At 43.9% G+C, this 23,565-nt stretch overlaps 2 protein-coding genes across 5 annotated transcripts in view; one reads left to right on the forward strand and one right to left on the reverse strand.

Moving 5' to 3' along the window:
• LOC137618698 (zinc finger protein OZF-like) overlaps positions 1 to 23,565 on the forward strand; it is a 104,126-nt gene that overhangs the window by 43,537 nt on the left and 37,024 nt on the right. For 3 of the 4 annotated variants that reach the window (XM_068348861.1, XM_068348858.1, XM_068348859.1), the window contains exon 3: positions 13,807 to 13,937. The exons of the other annotated variant lie outside the window; for it this stretch is intronic. The gene's annotated coding sequence lies outside the window, so the exon portion shown is untranslated. The remainder of the gene's footprint in view (positions 1 to 13,806; positions 13,938 to 23,565) is intronic. 4 annotated transcript variants of the gene reach the window in all.
• Positions 22 to 10,658, reverse strand: LOC137619150 (zinc finger BED domain-containing protein 5-like). Its single transcript, XM_068349336.1, has 3 exons — positions 10,625 to 10,658; positions 10,068 to 10,128; positions 22 to 1,330 (listed from the first exon to the last, which is right to left on the reverse strand). Exons 1-3 carry the CDS (start codon positions 10,656 to 10,658, stop codon positions 22 to 24), a joined length of 1,404 nt encoding a protein of 467 aa, XP_068205437.1.

Here is a 23,565-nt window from a genome sequence, read left to right on the forward strand (position 1 = left end):
ATTATAGAGGTCATGACGTTCCTACAAGAAAATTTGCACTTCCTCACGAAGTTCAAAGAGACGGGAAAGAACTTTTCCCCATGTCAGCCAGCGAACCTCTGTATGGTAAAGGAGTTTTGTGTGTTCGCTTCCCATCTCTTCACACAGAACTGTAAATAAGCGGGTGTTCAGTGATTTCCCTTTGATGAAATTGACAATTTTTACTGCCTCTTCCAGAACTGTTTTAAGACAGGTAGGCATATGTTTCACAGCAAGTTGTTCACGGTGAATGCAATAATGTGTTGCCTTTACCTGTGGTACAATGCTTTGCACCCGACTCACTAGGCCCCTTAGTTTACCAGTCATCGCAGTTGCACCATCTGTGCTGATTCCAACACATTGCGACCAGGAGAGTTCATTTTGGACAATAAAATCGTTAGCTACATTAAAGATAGCCTTTCCTGTTGTGTTTGTAGGAAGAGGATGACAGAAAAGAAATTCATCATGTACTTCCCCAGAGTAAATGTACCTAACAAAGCACAAAAGATTTGCCTCGTTCCCTATATCTGTGGACTCGTCCAGATGTAGTGAAAAATAAAGACTTTGCTGTAATTGTGACACCAGCTGAACTTTCACATTTTCAGCCATTGACGTTATCCTTTTCTTGACAGTGTCGTTGAACAAAGGTATCTTGTTTATTTCTTTACTAGCCTTTTCTCCAAGCATGATCTCTGTCATTATCTTGGCTGCTGGTTTGACCAAAGTCTCGCCTATGGAATGCGCCTTTCCTGTTTTTGCAATTAATAACGACACTTTGTATGAAGATTCAGTGGTCTTTGCATTTTCTCCAGGTATAAAAAAAGATGAAGCTTCCTTTTTTCTGTGAATATCAAGTTCATTACATTTTCTTTGAAAAAATTCTATGGTTTTTCCCACATATTCCTTATGTCTGGACTTGAAATGTCTTCTGAGCTTTGAGGGTTTTATAGCTTCATTAGCTAATGTTTCATAGCACAAAACACACTGTGGGATAGGATCCTCACTGTTGCCTTGCCAAAAAAATTCAAGTTTCAAGTAATCACTGAAGTATTTACGCTTCTTTTTGGCTGTTTCTTGGTGTGTTTGCTTGTGCCCAACAGTGGTAACCAAGGCATCTGCACTGCTTTGGTTTGTGTCAGAAGTGTTCCCTTCATCTATGGCATCTGTGCCTGCCTCCAGTAGGTTGAGCTGAGTTGCACTGTTAGCATCATTTTTTTCTTCTTTAAGGCCAGTGCTGTCTTGATGGTTGTTCTGGAATTCAGTTTTTATCCTGATGCTAAAAAGTAAGCTAGGCTGTCTTCTGATGTTTATCCTGCAAGTAACTTGGTGAGGTCACAATGTCTAGTATTGGAAATTCTAATCTCAAAAAGGTAGGTAATAACGTTTAACAAATGGCATATAAATAATCAGTATGTTGTCATAAGCATCCAGATGATTTTCTTATCTACAAAGAGGAGCACAAGCAACTGCCGTGTGTTCCTCACAGCAGCCTTAACGTCAACTGATATGTGGAGGGTGGCCGCACCACCGGGCATCAGTCAGTACAATGTTGCCAAATCATAAACACCACTGACTTCTGTAAAGTTGTTTTTTTTTTTGTGTGTCTTTTTTGGAATTTTGTTGAGGATTTCACCCCAAGGGAGGAAGGCGGCATTACTTAAATTACTTCCATCCCAATGTGACTTAGCCACTGTAAAAAACAATCAGAATTTGGTGCTATAAAAGTAGGAATTTAGGACGTTTTGGCTGAAAATTTGACTTAAATCGATATTAAGAATTATCCTGCGGACCCCTTGGAATATTCCACGGACCCCTTGGGGTCCGCGGACCACACTTTAAAAAACACTGATCCAAAGGATGCATACTTCCAGATCCCAATCCATCCGTCTTCAAAGAAGTATCTCAAAATCACACTAGACAACAAGTAATACCAGTTCAAGGTAATGTGCTTCGGTCTTTCCACAGCACCTCATGTTTTCACAAGAGTGTTCGTCCTAGTGTCATTTTGGGCTCACAGAATCGGCATCTGTCTCCTATGCTATCTGGAAGAGTGGCTGAGTCTAGCAGACTCGGTGGTGCCCTTTCTTCAGCACAGTTACTAACTTCTGGGACTTTGGCAAGATCTGGGAATCTTGGTTAACCTCAAGAAGTCATCTCTGCTTCCCTCTTAACGACTGGTATACTTAGGAATGATAATAGACACCAATCTTCACAAAGCCTTCCCATCACACGAGAGGGTAGTGAAGCTGAGGAAGGTTGCAAGACCTTTCCTCAGACAAGAACTCCCAGCCCAAAGGTGGTTATGTCTCCTCAGGCACCTATCATCCATGGCATGTCTAGTTCTCAACGCCTGCCTGAGAGGATACGATCTCTCCAATAATGGCTAAAGTCCAACTGGAATCAGGCCTTCGATTCCCCGGACATTGCGATCTCATGGGACCAGAAGAACGGACGAACTTCCGAGTGGTGGGTGGCAGACGAGAATCTACTAAAGGGTGTCGACCTTCTTGTCCCTCCCCCAGGACTTGATGCTCTTCTCAGATACATCAAAAGAATGGTGGGGGCCCACATGCTGCACCACTCGACCTCCAGCCTGTGGTCAGAGTTCGAAAAGTACAGTACCAGCACATAAATCTCTTAGAGATGAAGGCTGCCTTTCTGGCCCTTCAACAGGTCCAGCAGTTCCTGGCGGGCCATTCAGGGTTGGTAATGAGTAACAACACAATAGTAGCTTACATCAACAAGCAAGGTGGTACTTTTTTGCAGCCCCTATCCCATCTGACAGTAAAAATAGGGAGATGGGCACAATTCAACTCGGTGACCCTATTAGCTCCTTTCATTCCCAGCAAAAGTAATGTGGTTGCGGACAACCTGAGCAGAGTGACTCAGATGGTGGACTGTGAGTGGTCTTTGAATCATCTAGTAGCAAACAAAGTCCTGACTTTGTGAGGTTCCCTGACGGTGGATCTGTTTACAACGGCCTTGAACTTCAGGCTCCCATTGTACTGCTCCCCAGTCCCTGAGCCCAAGGCTCTGGCAAGATACATTCCAACAACGGTGGAACAACATCAACATTTATGCCTTACCCCATTCTGTCTGATGAAGAGGGCACTCAACAAGACCGGAACATCAGTCAATCTCTCAATGACTCTCAGCTCCGCTATGGCATCACGCAGAATGGTTCCCGGAACTTCTGCAACTCCTAACGGAGCTTGTGAGAGAGCTCCCTCCCAAAACGATCTACTCGGACAACCACATGCCAGCATATTCCACAAGCCGTAGCTTCTAGACAACTTCATGCTTGGAGACTATCCAGCACCTCCTCACTCAGAGAGGATTTTTGCAACAAGTTAGGAAAAGGATGGCTGGACACCTGAGAATATCTTCAATTTCAGTCTACCTGGCAAAGTGGAATATCTTCTGTTGTTGGTGTCATGGAATGGGTATCTCTTTCCTCAATGCCACTATCCCAGCAATAGCAGAGTTTCTTGTGTATTTGCGTGAGAAAACGCTCCTCTCAGTTTCGGAAGTAAAAGGTTTGTATCATTAGGAAAAATACAAATGACTTCCAAATTTGTCAGCTTTTATACATAAACTATAAAGAGAGACTTATGTCAGCCTCTTCAAGATGAAAACATTCCCTGCAAGTTTAAACTTCGGAAGTTCAACCGACTCAACTACCTGATTAGGAAGGTCATTCCACAACTTGGTCACAGCTGGAATAAAACTTCTATAGTACTATTTTAGCATTGAACTAGTAGCTGGATTGACCACCAGTTTAGAACAGTAGCATACTTGGCATCAACCTGAGGCAGAGAAGAAACATATGCCTGTCACATGGCGTGGGCAATTAAATAATGATATGATGGGAGGCAGTGAGTTAGACGATTTTTACATCGTGAGAGGATTCATTTTTTAAGTTAATTTTCACAACAAAAACGAGCCTAAATCTTCTTCAAAGCGAGTGAAATAGAACTTTTGATCTTGGGATTACATAACAGAAGAAATAAAAGTTTCTTGCTGACTTTACAATTACTGGAACAATTATAATGGTAATTAACTTGTAAATAATAGATACATAGGGGGAGAATGGATGCAGAGCAAGTTACTGTTAATCTGCTTCCATCAGTAGAATAGTAATTTACCTCAAATCTCAATTCTGACTTATTAACTAAACATTACTGTCAAGCAAGAGTGAGGGACACACACATAATACTTGTCTCACTTTAGAAGTCTACTGCAATCACAACCTAGTGGAGTGTAATGGTCGCCCAGAGACGAAGGGGGCACGCGTCTGTTTCCCGCGCCCGACTCCCCTAATTCTACTTCCAAGGGTGAGTTTTTATGGCACCTGTCTCTATGGGAGTCGGGTGCTTCCGCTTGGCGATAGGTGGTATCCTTCTGCTACGTGATAGCTGCGATCTAGGTCGCCTAGATCTAGGTCGCCTAGATCTAGGTTGCCCCACCTCAAAGCCCCCCCAGCTTTTGTCCAACCTCCCTCATGCTTTGACCTGGGAAGTAAAAGAATGACAGCAGTTTACAGTCCACATTAACGATGCAAATCTTTCTTCAGGCCCGTTGGCTTGTGACATAATTTAGGTTGAATTGATTCACACAATACCCATTTAACTCTTATATTTTGTCCTGTGACATGCCAACCTCGTTCTTTCGGGATTGAAAGTGGTTGTGCATGTGGCACCCCAGTGGGCTAACTGGGGATTAAAGAGGATTGATGCAGTAGCGGCGCACTTTTCAAGCCAGGTAGTGATGTCTCGTTCACAAACATCGTCACTCCCTCTCGGGCTGGCTAATGGTATCGAGAACACTGTTGACAGGGGAGAAAGAAATGTTGCGACTCTGCCGAGCAGTGAATTTCAATAGCGGTGTCCCTTCTAGATCAACTCTCTCAAGCTTCGTCCTCTCAGCCCAGTAAACCAGTGTCAAAGAAACTGCCGGTGAAGCCCAGACCGCCATCTGCATCTCCAGGGTCCTCCGCCTCGAGAAGGGATGGGGACTGTGCTCCATACTTTTGCCCTTCAACCTGGTTGTGCCAGGAAGGGTGGTAGAGGAAGCAGAGGTTGACAGGATTGGCAAACGCCTTTTCCAGCTGCATCCAGTTTTGGAATACCCATCAAGACATAAATGTGATTGGTAGTAGAAGTCCTTCAGATCGAACACTGCCTTCCTGTCATCTGTTCTCGTTCTTCTCTCATACACGCTACGACGACGTTCCTCGGAATTGCCAATATCCAGCAATCCAAGACCCGAGGTTCAAATCATGCTCTATCTCCTCCCTCAAAGATGCAACTAGCAAACGCAATGACCTAATTTTCTGTGCTGCTAAGATGCTGCAGCTAAAGAGCCCAACAAAGCTTTAGACCAGAGCACAGAAAGTCTGACCATTCTCATCTTCCTTCTCCTTTGTGGCAAAGCAGTTGCTTCGTTATGTGCTAGACCAGATGCTAGATGCAAGTGAGCCTCGCTGCCAAACAACTTCCACCTTAGGAAAGTCTACAGGAACAGGAACAAGTACGGGCTCAATGCTGGCAGTCCTTATTGAATCGGCCGAGTGGATTTCAAGTGCATAAAGCACTTGCTGACAACAGGCTCCACGTGTTGTGACATAATACTCCCAAAGAGGCTCTTGGGGAGTACTGCCAACCACAGCGTAGGAACAGGTCGAGGCGTCTGCGACACTCATCCACCGGGTGACCTGGTTTCTTGTACCAAGTACACAAGTACAGTATCTCCTTTAGAGCTGAGGAGAACTATCCGGAGTGTGAGGTGGTGGCGAGCGCATTTCCACAGATGCAGGTTTGGGGACAGGTCTAGGAAGAGTGTGTGGATACACTCAGTCAGGTGCAGGTGAATGGTTGGGGGCAGCCATGGCAACCCTGTCGCCATGTGAGCCATGCTATAACTGTCCCACACTACTAATGGCCAAGTCCTCTGCCTTCTGTATTCGCTGTAGGGATGCCTCGTTGAGTATACTTTACAGGTGTACGACATCCTGCCAAGTGTCTTGACGGCCAGCGGAGACATTGATAGTGGCCAGAGACTGCTCTAGCCAAGTCACAGCTTTGCTTGGAACTGTTCTGAGGAGCTTTCGCCTCGGCTCTCTCTGGTCCAAGCTATGCCGATGATATGCAGACCTGTACAAAGAGGCCAACCATACTGCATAAATCTTTAGCAGTTTGCCCTCTCTTCAGGTGGCACTGTTGAAACGGGCCTTCCTACCCGCATCACGCCTCTCCTGGGTTTCTCTTCACCAGTCAAGGAGATGTTCCTTCATGGCGAGGTATAAGATCTCGGGACCCCCTATTATTGAGAAAGCCTCCTTGATTTCCCCTTTCAGGAACCTTCTTAGCTCAGCAGTCCACCGCAGTGCGTCAACCTCAGCAACCCGGTAGGGTGTTGACTGCATAACCCAGACGGTCTAGACAGTCTCGGGTTGACGCTGTGCTTCCTCGCGCACCCATGGTTGTTGACAGTTCACAGACTGTGCAGCAGTTCCAAGATGTTGCGTCCGGCTCCGTCGCGCATGCACCAGTGCGACCAGACTCAGCGAGCCAGACGTTGCCCACTCCGTTGCCGTTTCCTCATCAGTTTTCGGATGAGGAACCCTCTGATGAGGACGTTGCTGAACAACAAGACGATCAGCCCCCAGAATAGATCAAGCCCTACTATCCATCCAGAAGATGCTGAAGAAGGAATGCTGCTCAGTCAGGCTGTGGATGAGTCTGGTAGGGACGCTGTCATCCGTGGAACAATTTGTGTCACTAGGAAGACTACACCTCCGTCCTCTTCATACCATCTAGCTTTTCACTGGAAAAAGGACAAGACGCTAGAAGCGGTCTCGATCCCGGTATCCGAAAAGATAAAGTCTTGTCTGACTTGGTGGAAGGACAATATCAACCTAAGAGAGGGTCTTCCCCTGGCTGTTCAGACTCCCAACCACGTTCTCTTCTCGGACGCATCGGACGTGGGCTGGGGCGCGACACTAGACGGTCGGGAATGCTCAGGACTGTGGAACTCGAGTCAGAGGAGCATGCATATCAACTGCAAGGAGCTGTTGGCAGTACATCTGGCCTTGAAAAGCTTCAAGTCTCTCCTTCGAGGCAAAGTGGTGGAAGTTAACTCGGACAACACCACGGCCTTGGCGTACATCTCCAAACAAGGAGGTACCCACTCACTGACGTTGTACGAGATCGCAAGGGACCTGCTCATCTGGTCAAAAGGTCAAGACATCTCCCTAGTAACGAGGTTCATCCAAGGCGACTTGAACGTCATAGCAGATTGTCTCAGTCGGAAAGGGCAAGTAATCCCAACCGAATGGACCCTCCACAAGGATGTGTGCAAGAGACTTTGGGCCACTTGGGGTAAACCATCCATAGATCTCTTTGCAACCTCGCTGACCAAGAGGCTTCCAATCTATTGCTCTCCAGTCCCGGACCCAGCAGCAATACATATAGATGCTTTCCTCCTAGATTGGTCACATCTGGATCTCTACGCATTCCCACCGTTCAAGATTGTCAACAAGGTACTGCAGAAGTTCGCCTCTCACGAAGGGACAAGGTTGACGTTAGATGCTCCCCTCTGGCCCGCGAGAGAATGGTTCACCGAGATACTTCGATGGTTAGTAGACGTTCCCAGTAGTCTTCCTCTAAGGGTAGACCTTCTACGTCAGCCACACGTAAAGAAGGTACTCCAAAGCCTCCACGCTCTTCGTCTGACTGCCTTCAGACTATCGAAAGACTCTCGAGAGCTAGAGGCTTTTTGAAGGAAGCAGCCAGTGCGATTGCTAGAGCAAGGAGAGCGTCTTCCATTAGAGTCTACCAATCGAAGTGGGAAGTCTTCCGAGACTGGTGCAAGTCAGTTTCTGTATCCTCGACCAGTACCTCTGTAGCTCAAATAGCTGTTTTTCTCTTATACCTGAGAAAAGGACGATCCCTTTCAGCTTCCACTATCAAGGGCTACAGAAGCATGTTGGCATCGGTCTTCCGGCATAGAGGCTTAGATCTTTCCAAACATAAAGATCTGCAAGACCTCCTTAAGTCTTTTGAGACCACCAAGGAGCGTCGTTTGGCTACCCCTGGATGGAATTTAGACGTGGTACTAAAATTCTTCATGTCAGACAGGTTGGAGCCGTTACAATCAGCCTCCCTGAAAGATCTCACTCTTAAGACTCTTTTCCTGGTATGCTTAGCCTCGGCTAAAAGAGTCAGTGAGATTCATGCCTTCAGCAAGAACATCGGATTTTCGTCAGAAAAAGCCACTTGTTCGCTGCAACTTGGTTTTCTAGCCAAAAATGAGCTGCCTTCTCGGCCTTGGCCTAAATCTTTCGATATCCCCAGCTTATTGGAGATCGTAGGCAATGAACTAGAAAGAGTCTTATGCCCTGTTAGAGCTCTTAAGTTCTATTTAAAGCGTACTAAACCTTTACGAGGCCAATCTGAAGCTTTATGGTGTTCAGTTAAGAAACCATCCTTGCCTATGTCAAAGAATGCTTGGTCAGACTTTATCAGATTGTTAATACGAGAAGCTCATTCACATCTGAGTGAGGAAGACCGAACTTTGCTTAAGGTGAAGACGCACGAAGTTAGAGCTGTAACAACTTCCGTGGCCTTTAAGCAAAATATATCTCTGCATAGTATAATGGACGCAACCTATTGGAGAAGCAAGTCAGTGTTCGCGTCATTTTACTTGAAAGATGTCCAGTCTCTTTACAAGAACTGCTACACACTGGGACCATTCGTAGCAGCGAGTGCAGTAGTGGGTGAGGGCTCAACCACTACAATTCCCTAATTCCTTATCCTTTTAATCTGTCTCTTGAAGTGTTGTTTTTTTATGGGTTGTCCGGAAGGCTAAGAAGCCTTTCGCATCCTGGTTGATTTGGCGGGTGGTCAAAGTCATTTCTTGAGAGCGCCTAGATTAGGGGTTTGATGAGGTCCTGTTGTATGGGTTGCAACCCTTGATACTTCAGCTCCTAGGGGTCGATCAGCATCCTAAGAGGATCGCGAGGCTCCGTAAGGAAGACGTACTTAAAAGGCAGAGTATTGTTCAAGTCGACTTCCTTACCAGGTACCTATTTATTTTGTTTTTGTTATTTTGATAACTTCTAAAATGAAATAAAAAACTCTTAGCTCATAAAATGTAAACATATATTACTGGTCTCTACCCACCATCCTGGGTGTGAATCAGCTATATATTCACCGGCTAAGTTAAATATTTAAAAATGATATTTTGATTATAAAATAAATTTTTGAATATACTTACCCGGTGAATATAAATTAAATGACCCTCCCTTCCTCCCCAATAGAGACGCAGTGGGACGAGGAGAAAATTGAGTCTTTGTTTACATAAGAGCTGGGTATCTGGTCGACAGATGGCGCTGTTGGGCACACCCGCAACCTGTGTAGCGATCGCTGGCGAGTTTTTCCGTAGAGTTTGTCTGTCGAGCAACAGAGTTGCAGCTATATATTCACCGGGTAAGTATATTCAAAAATTTATTTTATAATCAAAATATCATATTTCTTTAGTTAGGATCTAGGGATTATTAGACAAGGTTACGCATCTGACCTGTCTCTATATTATCACCTTTACATCAGATAGACAAAAACATTATGTAATATATTAAGAAAATGCTTATTATCTTCAGTGCTACACTCAAAAGGGATGGCTAAATATCACATACAGTATAGTAACTTCCTAAAGCCATGCTACAGAAATCTACATATTATAGTACCTTAATGAACGCCACTGTGTGTACGGTGCTGTTGTCCAATGATCTCGCCAAGCAACACCACTGCTGCAATAAATATCCAGACACAAAAGTTATCAGCAGCCAACCTTGGCAATTATAATCAAGACAAAGTTCCAAGCTGGTGGCATAAGAAAACTTCAAGCTTAATGCAGAACCCCACAACATTAGGATTAACAAGCTATGCAATGAGTCAACAGGGTCTGGACATGAATCTCCAACTACTTTCTGATAATGGGGAGACAAATATCCTAGGAATCCCCCACTGTAAATCATTGCTTGCCCTCACCTGGAACTTTCAAATTCCTCTACTTGACTCCCTACTGCGTGTAGGGTATTATTGCTGTTACCTGTTAAGAGAAACAATAACAGATTAAGTCATTTTTAGGGGGCGTTTGAGGCTTAAATAAACTACTGTAACAAATAAATAAAATTGACAATTTTAAAAGTAATAGGTATTTATCTTAACATACAAACAATTAGATTTTTTTCACACAAACCCTTATTCATTGTAGTGTGAGCAAGGTAACCCATACTACTCAAATCCCCCCCCCCACTAACTAGCAGTGGGGTAGATATACCTCTCTACAAGTCTTATTGGTAGTTCCCAGCTTTGCCTAAAGTATATTCCCTATAAAGAATTCAAGGTTTTTATTGTCAGGAAAAATACTAATTACTTCCCCTATACTTTAACAATGAGAAAGTCCAGTTTTCGCAGCGTCCAAATGTAAAAACTATTGATTAATGTAGCGGGTGTTTGAGCCCAATGGTGGTGTTTTTGCTCTGCATGCCTCTGGGATGTTGTTAGCTCCTCATTCCCATTTTGGTTGGCATCGGATAACTAACTTTTGTTGTTCTCTGATTTTACTGAAGTGATCATTGTAGACCAAGAGCGGCCATAGATGCGGCTTTGTCCTGGAATTGAGGAAAGGACGTGCAATAATTTCACGAGCGGACATCATGTGGATCTTCACACGACCTGTGAGTACAGTACTCAGGACTTCCTGTGTCCTGAATGCTGGACTTGGGCTACCAAACAATGGTTCGAGTACAGCATGGTTAAAAGAAAACTAAGACCAATAAAAAAACAAGCATTCTGTTTCATCGAAATTTGATACCTTGTCTTCGGCTTCACACATTTCACGCACGTTGTCGAAGCGAACACAAGAAGATATTCAAGGAATGGAAGATCCTTTGTCAAAGGTTAATGACAAGTTGGCAAAGGAGTTGTGGTCTTCCTTTGTATGGAGTAAAATTCCATCATTAGAGAACTTCTAGAAGTTGTAAAAATATGCTCTTCTGGATGACAAAGAGTTGGAAAGTCTCCTGGCTCCTCCTCTTTCTCCACATCCTCCTTCAACTCTTTCATCAGTCCCAGGTCCAAGTTTCTCTTCCCCAGAAGCTCTTCCTTATTCCCCTGCTACAAGAACATGGAATATAATTGGACCTGTTGCATCAGTGGATAGGACACTAAGTTACTACAAAGCCATCATGATCGTACACCTTCCCCGGACAGGGAGGAGAAAGAAGTGAAAGAAGAGAGATCGCCAAAAGATCGGAATTGGCCTCTGATTGGGACCCAAAGACCCCTTCGTCTGATGTAATTCTAGTACTCACGAAGGTCTCTCGCTGTAACAGTCGTCAACATGATGAATAGTGCCACGTGACGTATTCAAGTTTACTCGCCCATATTACAGTTACAAAAGATCGTTGTAGTGGTTTGTGGACTGTGGCCAGAGGTAGCACCCGAACTGCCTAGTGTTCGAATGCCGACCACACCCCAACGTTCACTACACAAAAAATATACAACGGTGGAATACCCAAAAATCTAGATAATAGGCAAACAATCAAGGATGAACTGGACACTGGGCACCACCCCTTGATTATTATACTGGGTAAGGGGACCCAGCAGGACCCTCACTTCCTTCTTATCTCCCCTTGCCTTGGGCTTGCTGAATATAAGTAAAATATCAGAACATTAGGTGAAAGGAAACAAATACGGCAATACTAAATATATAATGGGTGGCTGAGAAGGGAACACAATGGTGTAAGGAACTGGAATGAAAACAAGAAAAATATTTATTTGTGAATGAAAAAAAAAAACAAAAAAAAACATCTATATCAGTCCAGGTATGTTCCTAACGCTATGCTACAAACATTTACATGTTTTGGGACATGATAAACGCAAACGTGTGTATTGCCTGGGTGGTCCAACTATCTGTAATGACCAGTAATAAACCTGAACACTTAATATCTAATGAACCACCTAGATAGAAAATATACAACTGTGAAAATACTGTACTGCAATAATTTTCCCTAAAGCAATACTGTCCTTATCAATGTCCTGTGTACCATTAGGCTTCAAGGTTACTTAAAAATTCTTAGCTTCTGGATAGTATGGCCGCATGCAATACTGTGCACGTCTCTGAGGGCTTATGATAGCAATGTCTAGAAAATCTCCAATTGTAACCCCACACTGTGATAAGGTTTTGTTGTCATCGAAACTTTTCTGACCAACAACAGTAGTGCCTACAACAAAGTAAAGTACTTCCAATTCACAGACAAGATAGTATGAATACAGAGCAGCATCACAGACCACTAACAACGGTAAGAGGCCAGAAGTAAAATTCCTCTTTCCTATGTACTTAGAAAAATAGCCTAAACTTCTCTCCCTACTGGGGGTAGGGGACTGATGTCAGTATCTGTTAAAAGAAATAATAACGGATTAAGGCATTTTTTTGGGGGGGCGGGCCACAGAGGGATATACAAATTAACAGTATATGAAGAAATAAAGTACTTTTCCCACACACACAAACCATTTAGCGTTCTTTGACACAAACCCTTATATATTGCATCGTCGTCAATACATGGATGATCCTTTTAAAATTTTTGATTTTTTGTTGCAGGCATAACTGTTAGCAGTCCTGGCCACTTGCTCTGAGGGTAGAGTTTTATAAGAAGAATAGAAAGAAAACTAAGAGAGATTCGTCAGCTTTTGACGTGATAACGTCCAAGCTTATGCCAAAATAATTCTTTAGTAGGTCCTTTTTCTTGCCTTCGTGACCTATTGTTTCTCCTTCGGATTCTTCTAGGACTAGGTTCTTGGGAGGAATTCGTTAAGGGGGGGGGGGATAGAACCCAGGCTTGTGCTGGGAGAATGCTTCATGAAAAATTGAAGAATCACCTTTTCCAGCAAAGGTAATTCTGTACTCCTTTAAATTTCTTTGGAAGTCTTCATTCTGTTGTACTGACTGACATCTGGGAGCACTTACCCTATGGAAGTTTTTGCCTTCCTTGGGCATCACTGATATTCCATCTGTGGAGGCGACAGAGGACGTGACATCTGCCGATGTGATTTCGTCTGCTGTTGAGGAGAACTGCTGTTGCCATCTCTCAAGATCTCAACTTTGAAGACTGATAACGAGAAGAAGCGTACGCGTTTCTCTTCCATTCTTATCTCTTTGTTTTCTTCTTGAACCCTTCAACCTCATCCTCCACTGCTGACCCTTTTGATGCCATGTCTTCTACCCCAAAGAAGTAGTCGTCAAAGTTCAATAAGACCATTCTGTCGTAATCTTACGAGATTCCAAACGATCACTCCTCACGTACAGTACGAGCGACAGAGACGATGCCGTTCCGAGAACCAACCCGGCTCGTTAAATTTCAACGGCTCTTCCGGCTTCATTGGAATCATTCTGAACTCCTATTAAGAGACTCAGGTTTGTATGGTAGTTTGGAAAAATATGATTACTTTTGAAATTTGTGACATAAAGTAGCTTCAAAATTTATTTGCTCCTACAAATGCATATTGATCTTTACTATGGGTATATCACTCTGGCTCAGCTGGAAAACGAGCCATAACCTCAGGTAAAATGTTTTTTTTTTTTTTTTCCAGCTGAGCCAGAACAATATAACCATAGTATAGACAAATGGTTTGTGGTTGGGAAAATTGGAAATTATTCCAAATTTGTCATTTATCTCTAGCTATGCAATCCTGTGTCCTTTACCACCTCAACCATCCCTTTCAGTTCTGAGACAAAGATCAAGAGTAAAGAGTCTTTGACAGAAAAGTGGGCACGGCTACTGTGCAGACTCACATGCACTACATATCTCATAAATGAATCAATGGCCCTCACAACATTGCTGCAGACGTACTCAGGTTTGTATAGACTCTGGGAGAAATAAAAAACAGAATTAGAATGGTAATTGTTCCGTAACGAGTGCAAACCTACTCTATTTATAGGGGTATTACTTTTGAAGAATCTGAAAGGACGAGCGGCTAAAATTTAGCGAGGGTTAACTACCCATCCCGCTAGTTAGCGGGGGTTAGGGGTGTAGCTAGCTGCCCCTCTCATTCACACACCTGTGACTGTGCTTCACTTGACTTTTGGCTTGGAAGGTGAGCGGTTGTTGCCGCTTTTCCTCCTCACCTATTTTGGACTGCCATTAATATTTGTCTTTTTAACTTATGTTTTTCTCTTCTATATATGTGGGAACATTCTTAATGTTCATACAGTAGAACCTCACAATAACGGACTAATAAGGGGAATGGGTGTCCGGTACCACTGATGGTTATCCTTACTTTCCAGGATGCTGATGTACCTATCAATGTTATTACTGAAAATAAGAGGATTAAAGTTTGCCCTTTCAAGCAGAAGCCACTGCAGTGCCTGAATTGTTTTAAATTTGGACACCTGTCTAAAGTTTGTAAAAATTAAAACATTTATAGCACATGTTCCAAATCGTACCATGGAGAGTGTACCCTAAAAGCCATGTGTATAAAAGACAGCAATTCTAATAATAACTCCAGTGGTAGGAATGATGAGCTGTATAAGTTGGAAGAAGCTGCATTCAACAAATCCAGTTTGGAACAAATAAGTGTGGGACATGCAAAGAGACTGTTGAATAAATCAACTGGCTATGCAAAGGCCTTAAAATCAAAAAGAAATTTACCACAGGAGACATCAAACCCACCTAGTAATGCCAGTAGTTCCAAGAAAAGAAATACGTCATCTAATAATAAAGTGGTGCATGATGAGGTAAGCATATTGCCTTCTGAGGCTTTACCATGGTGTATTAAAACTGGGGCATTGCCCATCTCTGTACAACCTTTGCCTGCCCCCCCTTACCAACAATAGTACTAACCTCTCTGAGGTCATGTCCTTGCCTGATTTGATAGAGGTTCCTCTTGAAACCAAGATACCAGGTGCACCTGTAGTGGGGAAGCTGCGCGCACACAGCAAATTCCACCCAGACAACGGACCTCACTGAGAAAGTTGACAATCTTGCTTTGAACTTGGATGGACCCAAAAGCAGAGAAAATGACATGCGCTGACAAAGTTAAGGAAAAAAAATCTGTGTAATCAAATCAACAAATACAACAACTAAAATTACTGAAAGAAAAAACCGAGGACCAACAGACACTTAAAGACATTCCAATACTTAACCCGAGGTCAACTTCAAATGGAAATGTTGTTGTAAACTTTACTAACAAAATGATCAGAGAAGAGGCTGAAAACAAAATTCAGACATTGGAAAATTAAAACCAAAAAGAGTGATATGCAATGTGTGCAATGATGAAGTGGAAGTACTAAATGCCTTGATTCAAAGAAATCATTACCTAGACCATATCCAAAACATAGAAGAGAAGATGAGTGTGGTACTGAAGAAAAATGTTGCAGGTGGGACTACTCTCCATGCGTTGAAATGTGATCCTGAAGTTCGAAAGGCTATTCACGATAATCATGACAAAGTTATGTTGCGATGGGGTACTTTTGACATTCCTGATAGATAGCACGTGATCACCTGCCACCACTGTCAGAGGTATGGAGATCTTGAAAAAGATTGCAAGTTTAAAACTGATGATAAAATCTGCGGGAAATGTTCAGGAAAACATTCCACCAAGGAATGTAACTCGCAAATGCCAAAGTGTATTAACTGCACTAACTCAAACAAACCAAATTACCATACAGTAAATTCAAGAGATTGCAAAGCTTTTGAGTTGGAATTGAAAAGACTAGCAGAAAATACTGATCTTGGATACTAAGGATGTCATAAACTGTGGCTACTTAAATAAAACTATCCAAATTCGAGAATTGATAAACGGGAAATACATGCACATACTAGCATTGTCTGAAACATGGTTAAATAACTTTGTCAAGGCTAAGATCACTGAAATGACCCCCCCCCCCCACACATAACTTCTTTCACATTCCAAGAGAGGGTAGGTCTGGGGGTGGGGGTGGGGTGTTGGACTCTTTATTCATAAAGTTTACTCAAATATCAAAATGTTAAAAAACGGATTTTGAGTGAAGCAAAAAATCTATTTTTGGGTGAGATAGCCATGTCGTCCTGATGGAGAGCTTACCCTCTTTCTTGACCCAACGTTTCTCGCCAAGAACGAGCTTCCCACCAAAAGGTGGGGCCCTTGGAGAATCTGCCCTCTGAAGGAAGATGTCTCTCTCTATGTCCAGTGGAGAGTCTAAAGGTCTATATTCGAAGAACTTCAGACTTCGGCGGAGGACAGCTCTTTAAAGGAGAAACATCGGGTCCGAAAACAAATACTAGTACTATTGTATAACATATTTGAAGAATTCAGTGCATTCATTGAGATGATTATCATGGAGAAAAATGAATTAGTTATTTTTGGAAACTTTCATCTTTGGATGGATGACGCATCAAATCTTGACGGTCTGGTATTTAGTGAGTTATTAGAATCATATCAATTAGTGAATAGTGTCGATGGTACAACTACTTTAACTGGGCATACGTTGGACCTAGTTTTGAGTGATGGAAAGAATAACATTGTATCTGATATAAATGTTGGAGAGAAATGTATTATCTGCCCAGTACACAAACTTATTACATTTAGTCCATCTCTACAGAAACATACAGTAGTAAAGAAATATAAACTTTAGACAAATGAAATTTTTCTCCTACCAACATCTGTTGGGAGCTATGTGGGTTAACTGTCTTATGGCCACTTATGATAAAGTGAGTAAAGAGAAAATGATACCATGTGCCTACCGATGGAAAAGACTACAACTGTTAAAGACCAATCTTTTTGGTTTGATGGAGAGACTAGTGAAAAAAACTGCTATGTGTCAATACAACTACCTAATGAGAAAGAAAAAAGTGAATTCTATAAAAGAAAGATCTGCAAAGCAGCAACAGATAATAAATAAGTTATTTTTAAACACAAGACTTACCCGGTAGTTATATATATAGCTTACGTCCCCGACATCAACGGCAGAAAATTCGAAACTCGCGCCAACCGCCAGTTGGATAGCCAGGTGTACCACCCCTGCACCCTAGCGAGGTACCTGGGAACCATTTCAGTGACCCTCATATATTCCCTGCCATCGCTAGCGGCGACACGTGAATTCTACTCCGTCATTACTGATCGTTTTTTTGGTTAAGTACAAATCTTTGGTTATTGACTCCCGCTTGTTTTTGATCTCGCTTTGGATGTTTCTTGATTTTGTTTGGATTAGATGATTTTTGACCTTTGCTTGTCTAAATTCTCTTAAATTTTAGGTTATGTGTGACTAGTGGGTGTAAGACCCGTATAGCTAAAGCCTCTCTTGACTCCCATTCTCTCTGTGTTTCATGTAGGGGTAAAGAGTGTGATTTAGGTGATCGCTGTGACGAATGTGTCTTGCTGCCAGAGCATGAATGGATTGATTTTGATAAATACAGGCTTAAACTCAAAAAGGATAGATTGAGGCGTAGTTCTTCTCGCTCTTCTAGAGATATTTCCTCCTCCCATGTCATTAAAACTATTACTTCACCTGTAGTGGTAGATCCTGATCCCACTATTGCAATTGCTAATGAACCTTCACTAAAAGATATGTTAGTGGCGATTCAAGCTCTCGGCGCTAAAGTTGAATCTTTGGCTGCGGATAGGACACAGTTGATGTCCGATATACGTCTTGTGAAAGGTGAAGGTGCAAGTGCAAGTGCAGTGAAGTTAAGTGCAGTTGAGGGTGCGCCTGCTCGTGTCTGTCGTCCTCCTAGTCCTAGACCTCTTCCAAGCTCCCCAACCCCTGGGAGAAGGAATGTCGAAAGGCGAAAGGATACGAGAGGCTGTATCAAACGAGCAGACGTCCCCTCGAACGTACCTGTGGGCGCCTCCCAGGACGTTCGCCCTCACCATCGGAAAGGTGAGGTTAAGTGTTTTTCGTCGTCTTCGGATGACCTCTTGCCTAAAAGAGGCTGGAAGCTCGCTTCCAGGCCTCTTAAGAGGTCCTATGATTCGGCCTATCGACGTCCTGCTAGTTCTAAACCTGGATGCAGTCACTGGGATTCTCCAGAGCTTTTTGAAAGCCCCCCAACCAAACGTCCTTTTAGAACACTGGACGTTTCCAAGGATCCTTCTGTGCACTCAGGACCAGGCTTTACCTCATTCCAAGCTCCCGAGCAGCCTTCAGACTGGATTTCGCCTTCTAGGCGCTCTGTTCCGTTTAGCGGTGAGGAGAACGTTATGACCTCATCGCCGTTTTCACAACGTTCGGATCCTAACTTTGTAATTCTTCAAGACATACAAAGCAGGCTCACAACCTTTATGCAATCATACCAGCGCAGCGACAAATCTCGTATCAGCGATCGTGATCGGAGCAGCGAACCAGGACGTGTTTTCGAGCAGTCTCGTAATCGGGGATCGAAGCTTCCTGCTAACCGATACGAACGGCCTTTAGTAAGCGATCGTGATCGTTCTTCTAAGTCCGTGGTCCACGATTCTTTTATTGAACGCGATCGAGACTGTGTGCTTGTGCGTTCTTCTAAGAAAGACGTCGGGCGTCCTGTTAAACAGGTTATTGAACGCCCTTCGACTCAGGCTCCTGAATTTCCTACTGAACAGGCTGCTGATCCTCCTCCGGTTCAGACTGCCGAACGTCCTTGCAAACAGGCTACCGAACGTCCTTTTAAGCAGGCTGCCAAACGTCCTATCATTCAGGAAGTTTCTATCTCCGCCAATTATTTTAGTGAGCGTCCTTCAGGTCGCGTTTCCGGGATGGTTACAGTTGAACGAGTCGCTGAACAACGAGCGGTTCGTAGTACCGATTGCTTGTCAGCAGTTGACGGCAAGCGTGTTTCTGAATATGATCCTGAACGTCCTATCCCTGGTCATATTTCGGATGTTAGTTTGGATTACGAGGAGGAGGCTTATCCTTTTCAAGACATCGATGCGGTTCATGTATAGGAACTTCTCGTCTCCGATCGAGCTGATCGCGAGCGTTCGGTTGAGCCGCACGCGACTCTGCCGCCTGTTACTGTTCGCAATGAGCCTATTTCTATTGCGGTTGGCACTCAGGTTTTTTCTGATATTGATACCGCTCTTAACCCTACTGCTCCCGGAGGAACGTCGCTAGAGAAGGAAGTAGAAGCCCAGCTTTCTCCTTTGGAGTTTGATGACGTTTCAGAAGACGAGGACTCTGTTTCTTTCCGTCATTCTGCTGATCTTAAAAAACTTATGAGAGTTTTTACGGAAGAGTTTTCGGACTTTTTTGTGCCTATAGCTCTGCGCTCTCCCCCGTCTGAGTTTACTCTAGGCAAAGCCTCTAAGAAAGGCCGTTTTACTAAGATGGTGCTGTCACGTTCGTCCAAGAGAGCTCTTAAATTAATGGGTGACTGGTTTCAGTCTAAGAAGGCCTTAGGAAAGACATCTTTTTCCTTTCCTCCAGCTAGACTGGCTTCGAGGTTGAGCATCTGGTATGAGAAGGGAGAAGTTCTCGGCTTGGGGATTCCTGCCTCTGCCCAGGGAGATTTCTCAAGCCTTGTAGACACTCCTCATTGGTCAGCCATGAGAAAGACCAAATTTTTTGGTCCACTTCAGAAATGGACCACCTTCTCAAAGGAATTTTTCGGGCCTTTGAAGTTTTTAACTTCCTAGACTGGACGCTGGGGGCCTTGGGTAAAAAAGTTGAGACTTTTAAAGAGGGGGATACCTCTGCCCTGGTCCATTTGATGTCGTGCATGGACAAGGCCTTGAGGGATGGCTCTAATGAACTTGCAGCTCTTTGTTCCGCAGGCATCCTTAAGAAAAGAGATCAACTTTGCTCTTTTCTTTCGCGGGGGGTGACTCCCTTCCAGAAGTCCGAACTCTTATATGCTCCTCTTTCTCCATTACTGTTTCTGCAAGAACTTATCAGGGAGATCTCTGCAGCTTTAGCTCAGAAGGCCACTCAGGATCTTGTCTCCAAGACTGCTATAAAGGCTTTGCCTTCCTCTTTTATCAGCCGCAAGTCTAAGGAAGATACTTTTCCCAAGTTTTCCCAGCCCTTTTGAGGAAGATCTTCTAGTAGGGGTAGCTCCAGACCTGATGCTAGAAGGAGTAAGAGAAGACGTTTCAGGGCAGGGCGAAGCAGAGTCTGACTGCTTTCGCCTTCAGGCAGTGGGTGCCAGACTACTCAAATTCTGGCAAGCGTGGGAGAAGAGAGGGACAGACCAATGGTCTATTCAGATCTTGAGGGAGGGTTACAAGATCCCCTTTCTAGGGAGCACTCCCCTGGTCTCAGTGCCCGTGGATCTCTCTCCCAGATACAGAGAGGAGGCAAAGAGACAAGCTCTTTCGATCCAAGTGTCTCTTATGTTAGAAAAGGGGGCCATAGAGAAGGTTCAGGATATCCGTTCACCTGGTTTCTACAATCGGCTATTCCTGGTACCCAAGAACTCGGGGGTATGGCGTCCAGTTCTGGACGTGAGTGCGCTGAACAGGTTCATCATCAAAACGAAGTTCACCATGGAGACTTCGAAGTCAGTGCTAGCAGCAGTAAGGAGGGACGACTGGATGGTCTCATCAGACCTTCGGGACGCCTACTTCTACATCCCCATCCATCCGAGCTTCAGACCCTACCTCAGGTTTGTTTTCATGGGAGACGTCTTCCAGTTCAGAGTCCTATGCTTCGGTCTTTGCACAGCGCCTCAGATCTTTACGAAGCTCATGCTGAATGTAGCAAAGATCTTACATTCAAGGGGCATAAGAGCCTCCCTATATCTCGACGACTGGCTTCTCAGAGCGCACTCTTACGATCACTGCCTGAAGGATCTTCAGACAACCTTGGACCTTGCGGAAGAACTGGGTCTCCTTGTAAACAAGGAAAAGTCTCTCTTGGTTCCATCTCAAGAGATTTTATATCTGGGGATGACGATACGGAGTCAGATTTTTCGGGCTTTTCCGTCTCCCTTAAGGATAGAGCAAGCCAAGTTGAAACTAAGATCGTTTCAAAGCAAGAAAGTTTGCTCAGCAAGGAAATGGATGAGTCTGATAGGAACCCTCTCCTCCTTGGAGCAGTTTGTCCCACTGGGAAGGCTGAATCTTCGTCCTCTCCAGTTCCATCTCAACAGCCATTGGGACAAGGAGAGGGACTTAGAATCGATGTCCATTCCTATCACGAACCCCATCAAAGTCTGCCTTCGGTGGTGAGGAACCAGGCAAGTTCCAGAAGGGTCTCGACTTTTCAATGAAAAGCCCAGATCTTGTGTTATGCTCCGACGCCTAGGACACAGGATGGGGAGCAACCCTAGACAAGTTAGAAGTCTCGGGTCTTTGGACAGAACCCCAGAAATCCTTGCATATCAACCACAAGGAGTTATTGGCAGTTCTTTTAGCCCTCAAAAGTTTTGAGGCTTTAGTCACCAACAAAGTAGTTCAGGTCAATGCGGACAACACGACAGCATTGGCATACATCTCAAAGCAAGGGGGAACACACTCGATATCTCTGTATGAGATGTCAAAGAATCTCCTGATGTGGGCAAGAGAGAGAAACGTTATACTTCTCACGCGATTCATTCAAGGGGAGAAAAACGTTATGGCAGACAGTCTCAGCAGACGGAATCAGATCCTTCCAACAGAATGGACCCTTAACCTTCAGGTGTGCAAGACCCTGTGGTGTCTTTGGGGTTGCCCTTGCATAGGCCTCTTCGCAACCTCGAAGACGAAGAGGCTAGAGGCGTATTGCTCCCCTGTTCCGGATCCAGAAGCAGTCCACATAGACGCTTTTCTATTGGACTGGTCCAATCTAGATCTCTACGCATTCCCACCTTACAAGATCCTGTACAGAGTAATACAGAAATTTGTGACATCCAAAGGAACCAGGATGACCCTAGTGGCTCCCTATTGGCCGTCAAGAGAATGGTTCACAGAGGTACTGGAATGGGTGATAGACACCCCAAGAATTCTTCCTCTAAGAGCAGATCTACTCAGACAACCCCACTTGGAAAGATTGCATCAAAATCTCCATGCTCTTCAGCTGACTGCCTTCAGACTATCAAGAGACTCGCTAGATCTAGAGGCTTTTCGAAGGAGGCAGCTCAGGCTATTGCGAGGGCAAGAAGGACTTCAACCATCAAGTTCTATCAATCTAAGTGGAAGGTTTTCAGAGTGTGGTGTAGAGTCAACTCTCTTTCCTCATCCAGTACCTCTGTAGCTCAAATTGCGGATTTCATGCTTTATCTTCGAAGGAAGTGCAATTTCTCCTTCTTTACTATCAAAGGCTATAGGAGTATGCTAGCTACTTTGTTTAGGCATAGAAATCTTGACCTCTCTGGCAATAAGGATCTGCAAGAGCTTCTCAAGTCTTTCGAGACTTCAAAACGACGGAACCAAGATTCTCCAGCCTGGAATCTGGATATTGTTTTGAAGTATCTCATGAGCGACAGGTTTGAGCCACTAGGTTCAACTGCCTTGAAAGACCTCACTATGAAGACTTTATATTTGGTCAGTCTTGCGACAGCCAAAAGAGTGAGCGAGATTCATGCGTTTAGCAAAAACGTTGGATTTCGTAATGGTAAAGCTGTCTGCTCCTTGCAGTTAGGCTTTCTTGCCAAAAATGAACGCCCTTCTCAACCTTGGCCCAAAGCATTTGAGATTCCAAATCTTACAGATCTGGTTGGAGATGAGGTAGAAAGAGTCTTGTGCCCAGTTAGAGCTCTAAGATGCTACTTGGAGAGAACAAAAGACTTACAAGGCAAGTCTGAATCTTTGTGGTGTTCAGTCAAGAAGCCCTCTTTACAGATGTCTAAAAATGCCTTGTCTTACTTGTCAGGCTTTTAATTAAGGAAGCTCATATTCATTGTAATGAATCAGACCTTGGATTTTTAAAGGTCAAGTCTCACGAGGTCAGAGCGGTGGCAACGTCGGCAGCATTCAGGTAGAACAGATCTCTACAAAGCATAATGGACACGACCTTGTGGAGGAGCAAATCCGTGTTCGCGTCGTATTATTTGAAAGGTGTTTAGACTTGTTATGAGGACTGTTTCACTCTGGGTCCATTCGTAGCAGCGAGTGCAATAGTGGGTGAAGGATCCACCACTATGTTCCCATAATCCCAATAACCTTTTCTTCTCTTGGTACTTTTAATTGTTTTTATGGTTGTTTGTGGAGATTGTGTCAGTCTTCCACAATCATTGATTTTGTCAGGTGGTCATGTTTGTGCCTTGAGAGCACCCGAAATTGGTTATTGGAGGAGGTTCTGTCATGATGAGGTTTTGATACCGGTTTGACAGTCCCTTCGAGATCTTCAGCCCCCTGGGAGGATCGCTGGATCCCATAAGGCTAGCAGACATAATGAGGCAGAGTATCATTGAAGTCAGCTTCCTTATCAGGTACGAACCCTTAAGTTTTGTTTTAATTAACTCTTGAGTAGAATTCCAGATATGCTAGCTGTCTCTAACCCTCCACCAAAGGTATTAATCAGCTATATATATAACTACCGGGTAAGTCTTATGTTTAAAAATGATATTTTCATTAACAAAATAAATTTTTGAACATACTTACCCGGTAGTTA

The sequence above is a fragment of the Palaemon carinicauda genome, chromosome 25, assembly GCF_036898095.1.
Source record: "Palaemon carinicauda isolate YSFRI2023 chromosome 25, ASM3689809v2, whole genome shotgun sequence".
Classification (NCBI taxonomy): Eukaryota; Metazoa; Arthropoda; class Malacostraca; order Decapoda; family Palaemonidae; genus Palaemon; species Palaemon carinicauda.

Bases quoted from the DNA above. Each gene is read 5' to 3' on its own strand.
- LOC137619150 (XM_068349336.1), bottom strand. From the start codon at position 10,658: ATGATCACTTCAGTAAAATCAGAGAACAACAAAA. The intron at 10,129-10,624 runs GTTAGTTATCCG...TTCTCTTAACAG, and splicing joins AAAATCAGAGAACAACAAAA to GTAACAGCAATAATACCCTA. The intron at 1,331-10,067 runs GTGAGGGCAAGC...AGTTACTTGCAG, and splicing joins GAGGAATTTGAAAGTTCCAG to GATAAACATCAGAAGACAGC.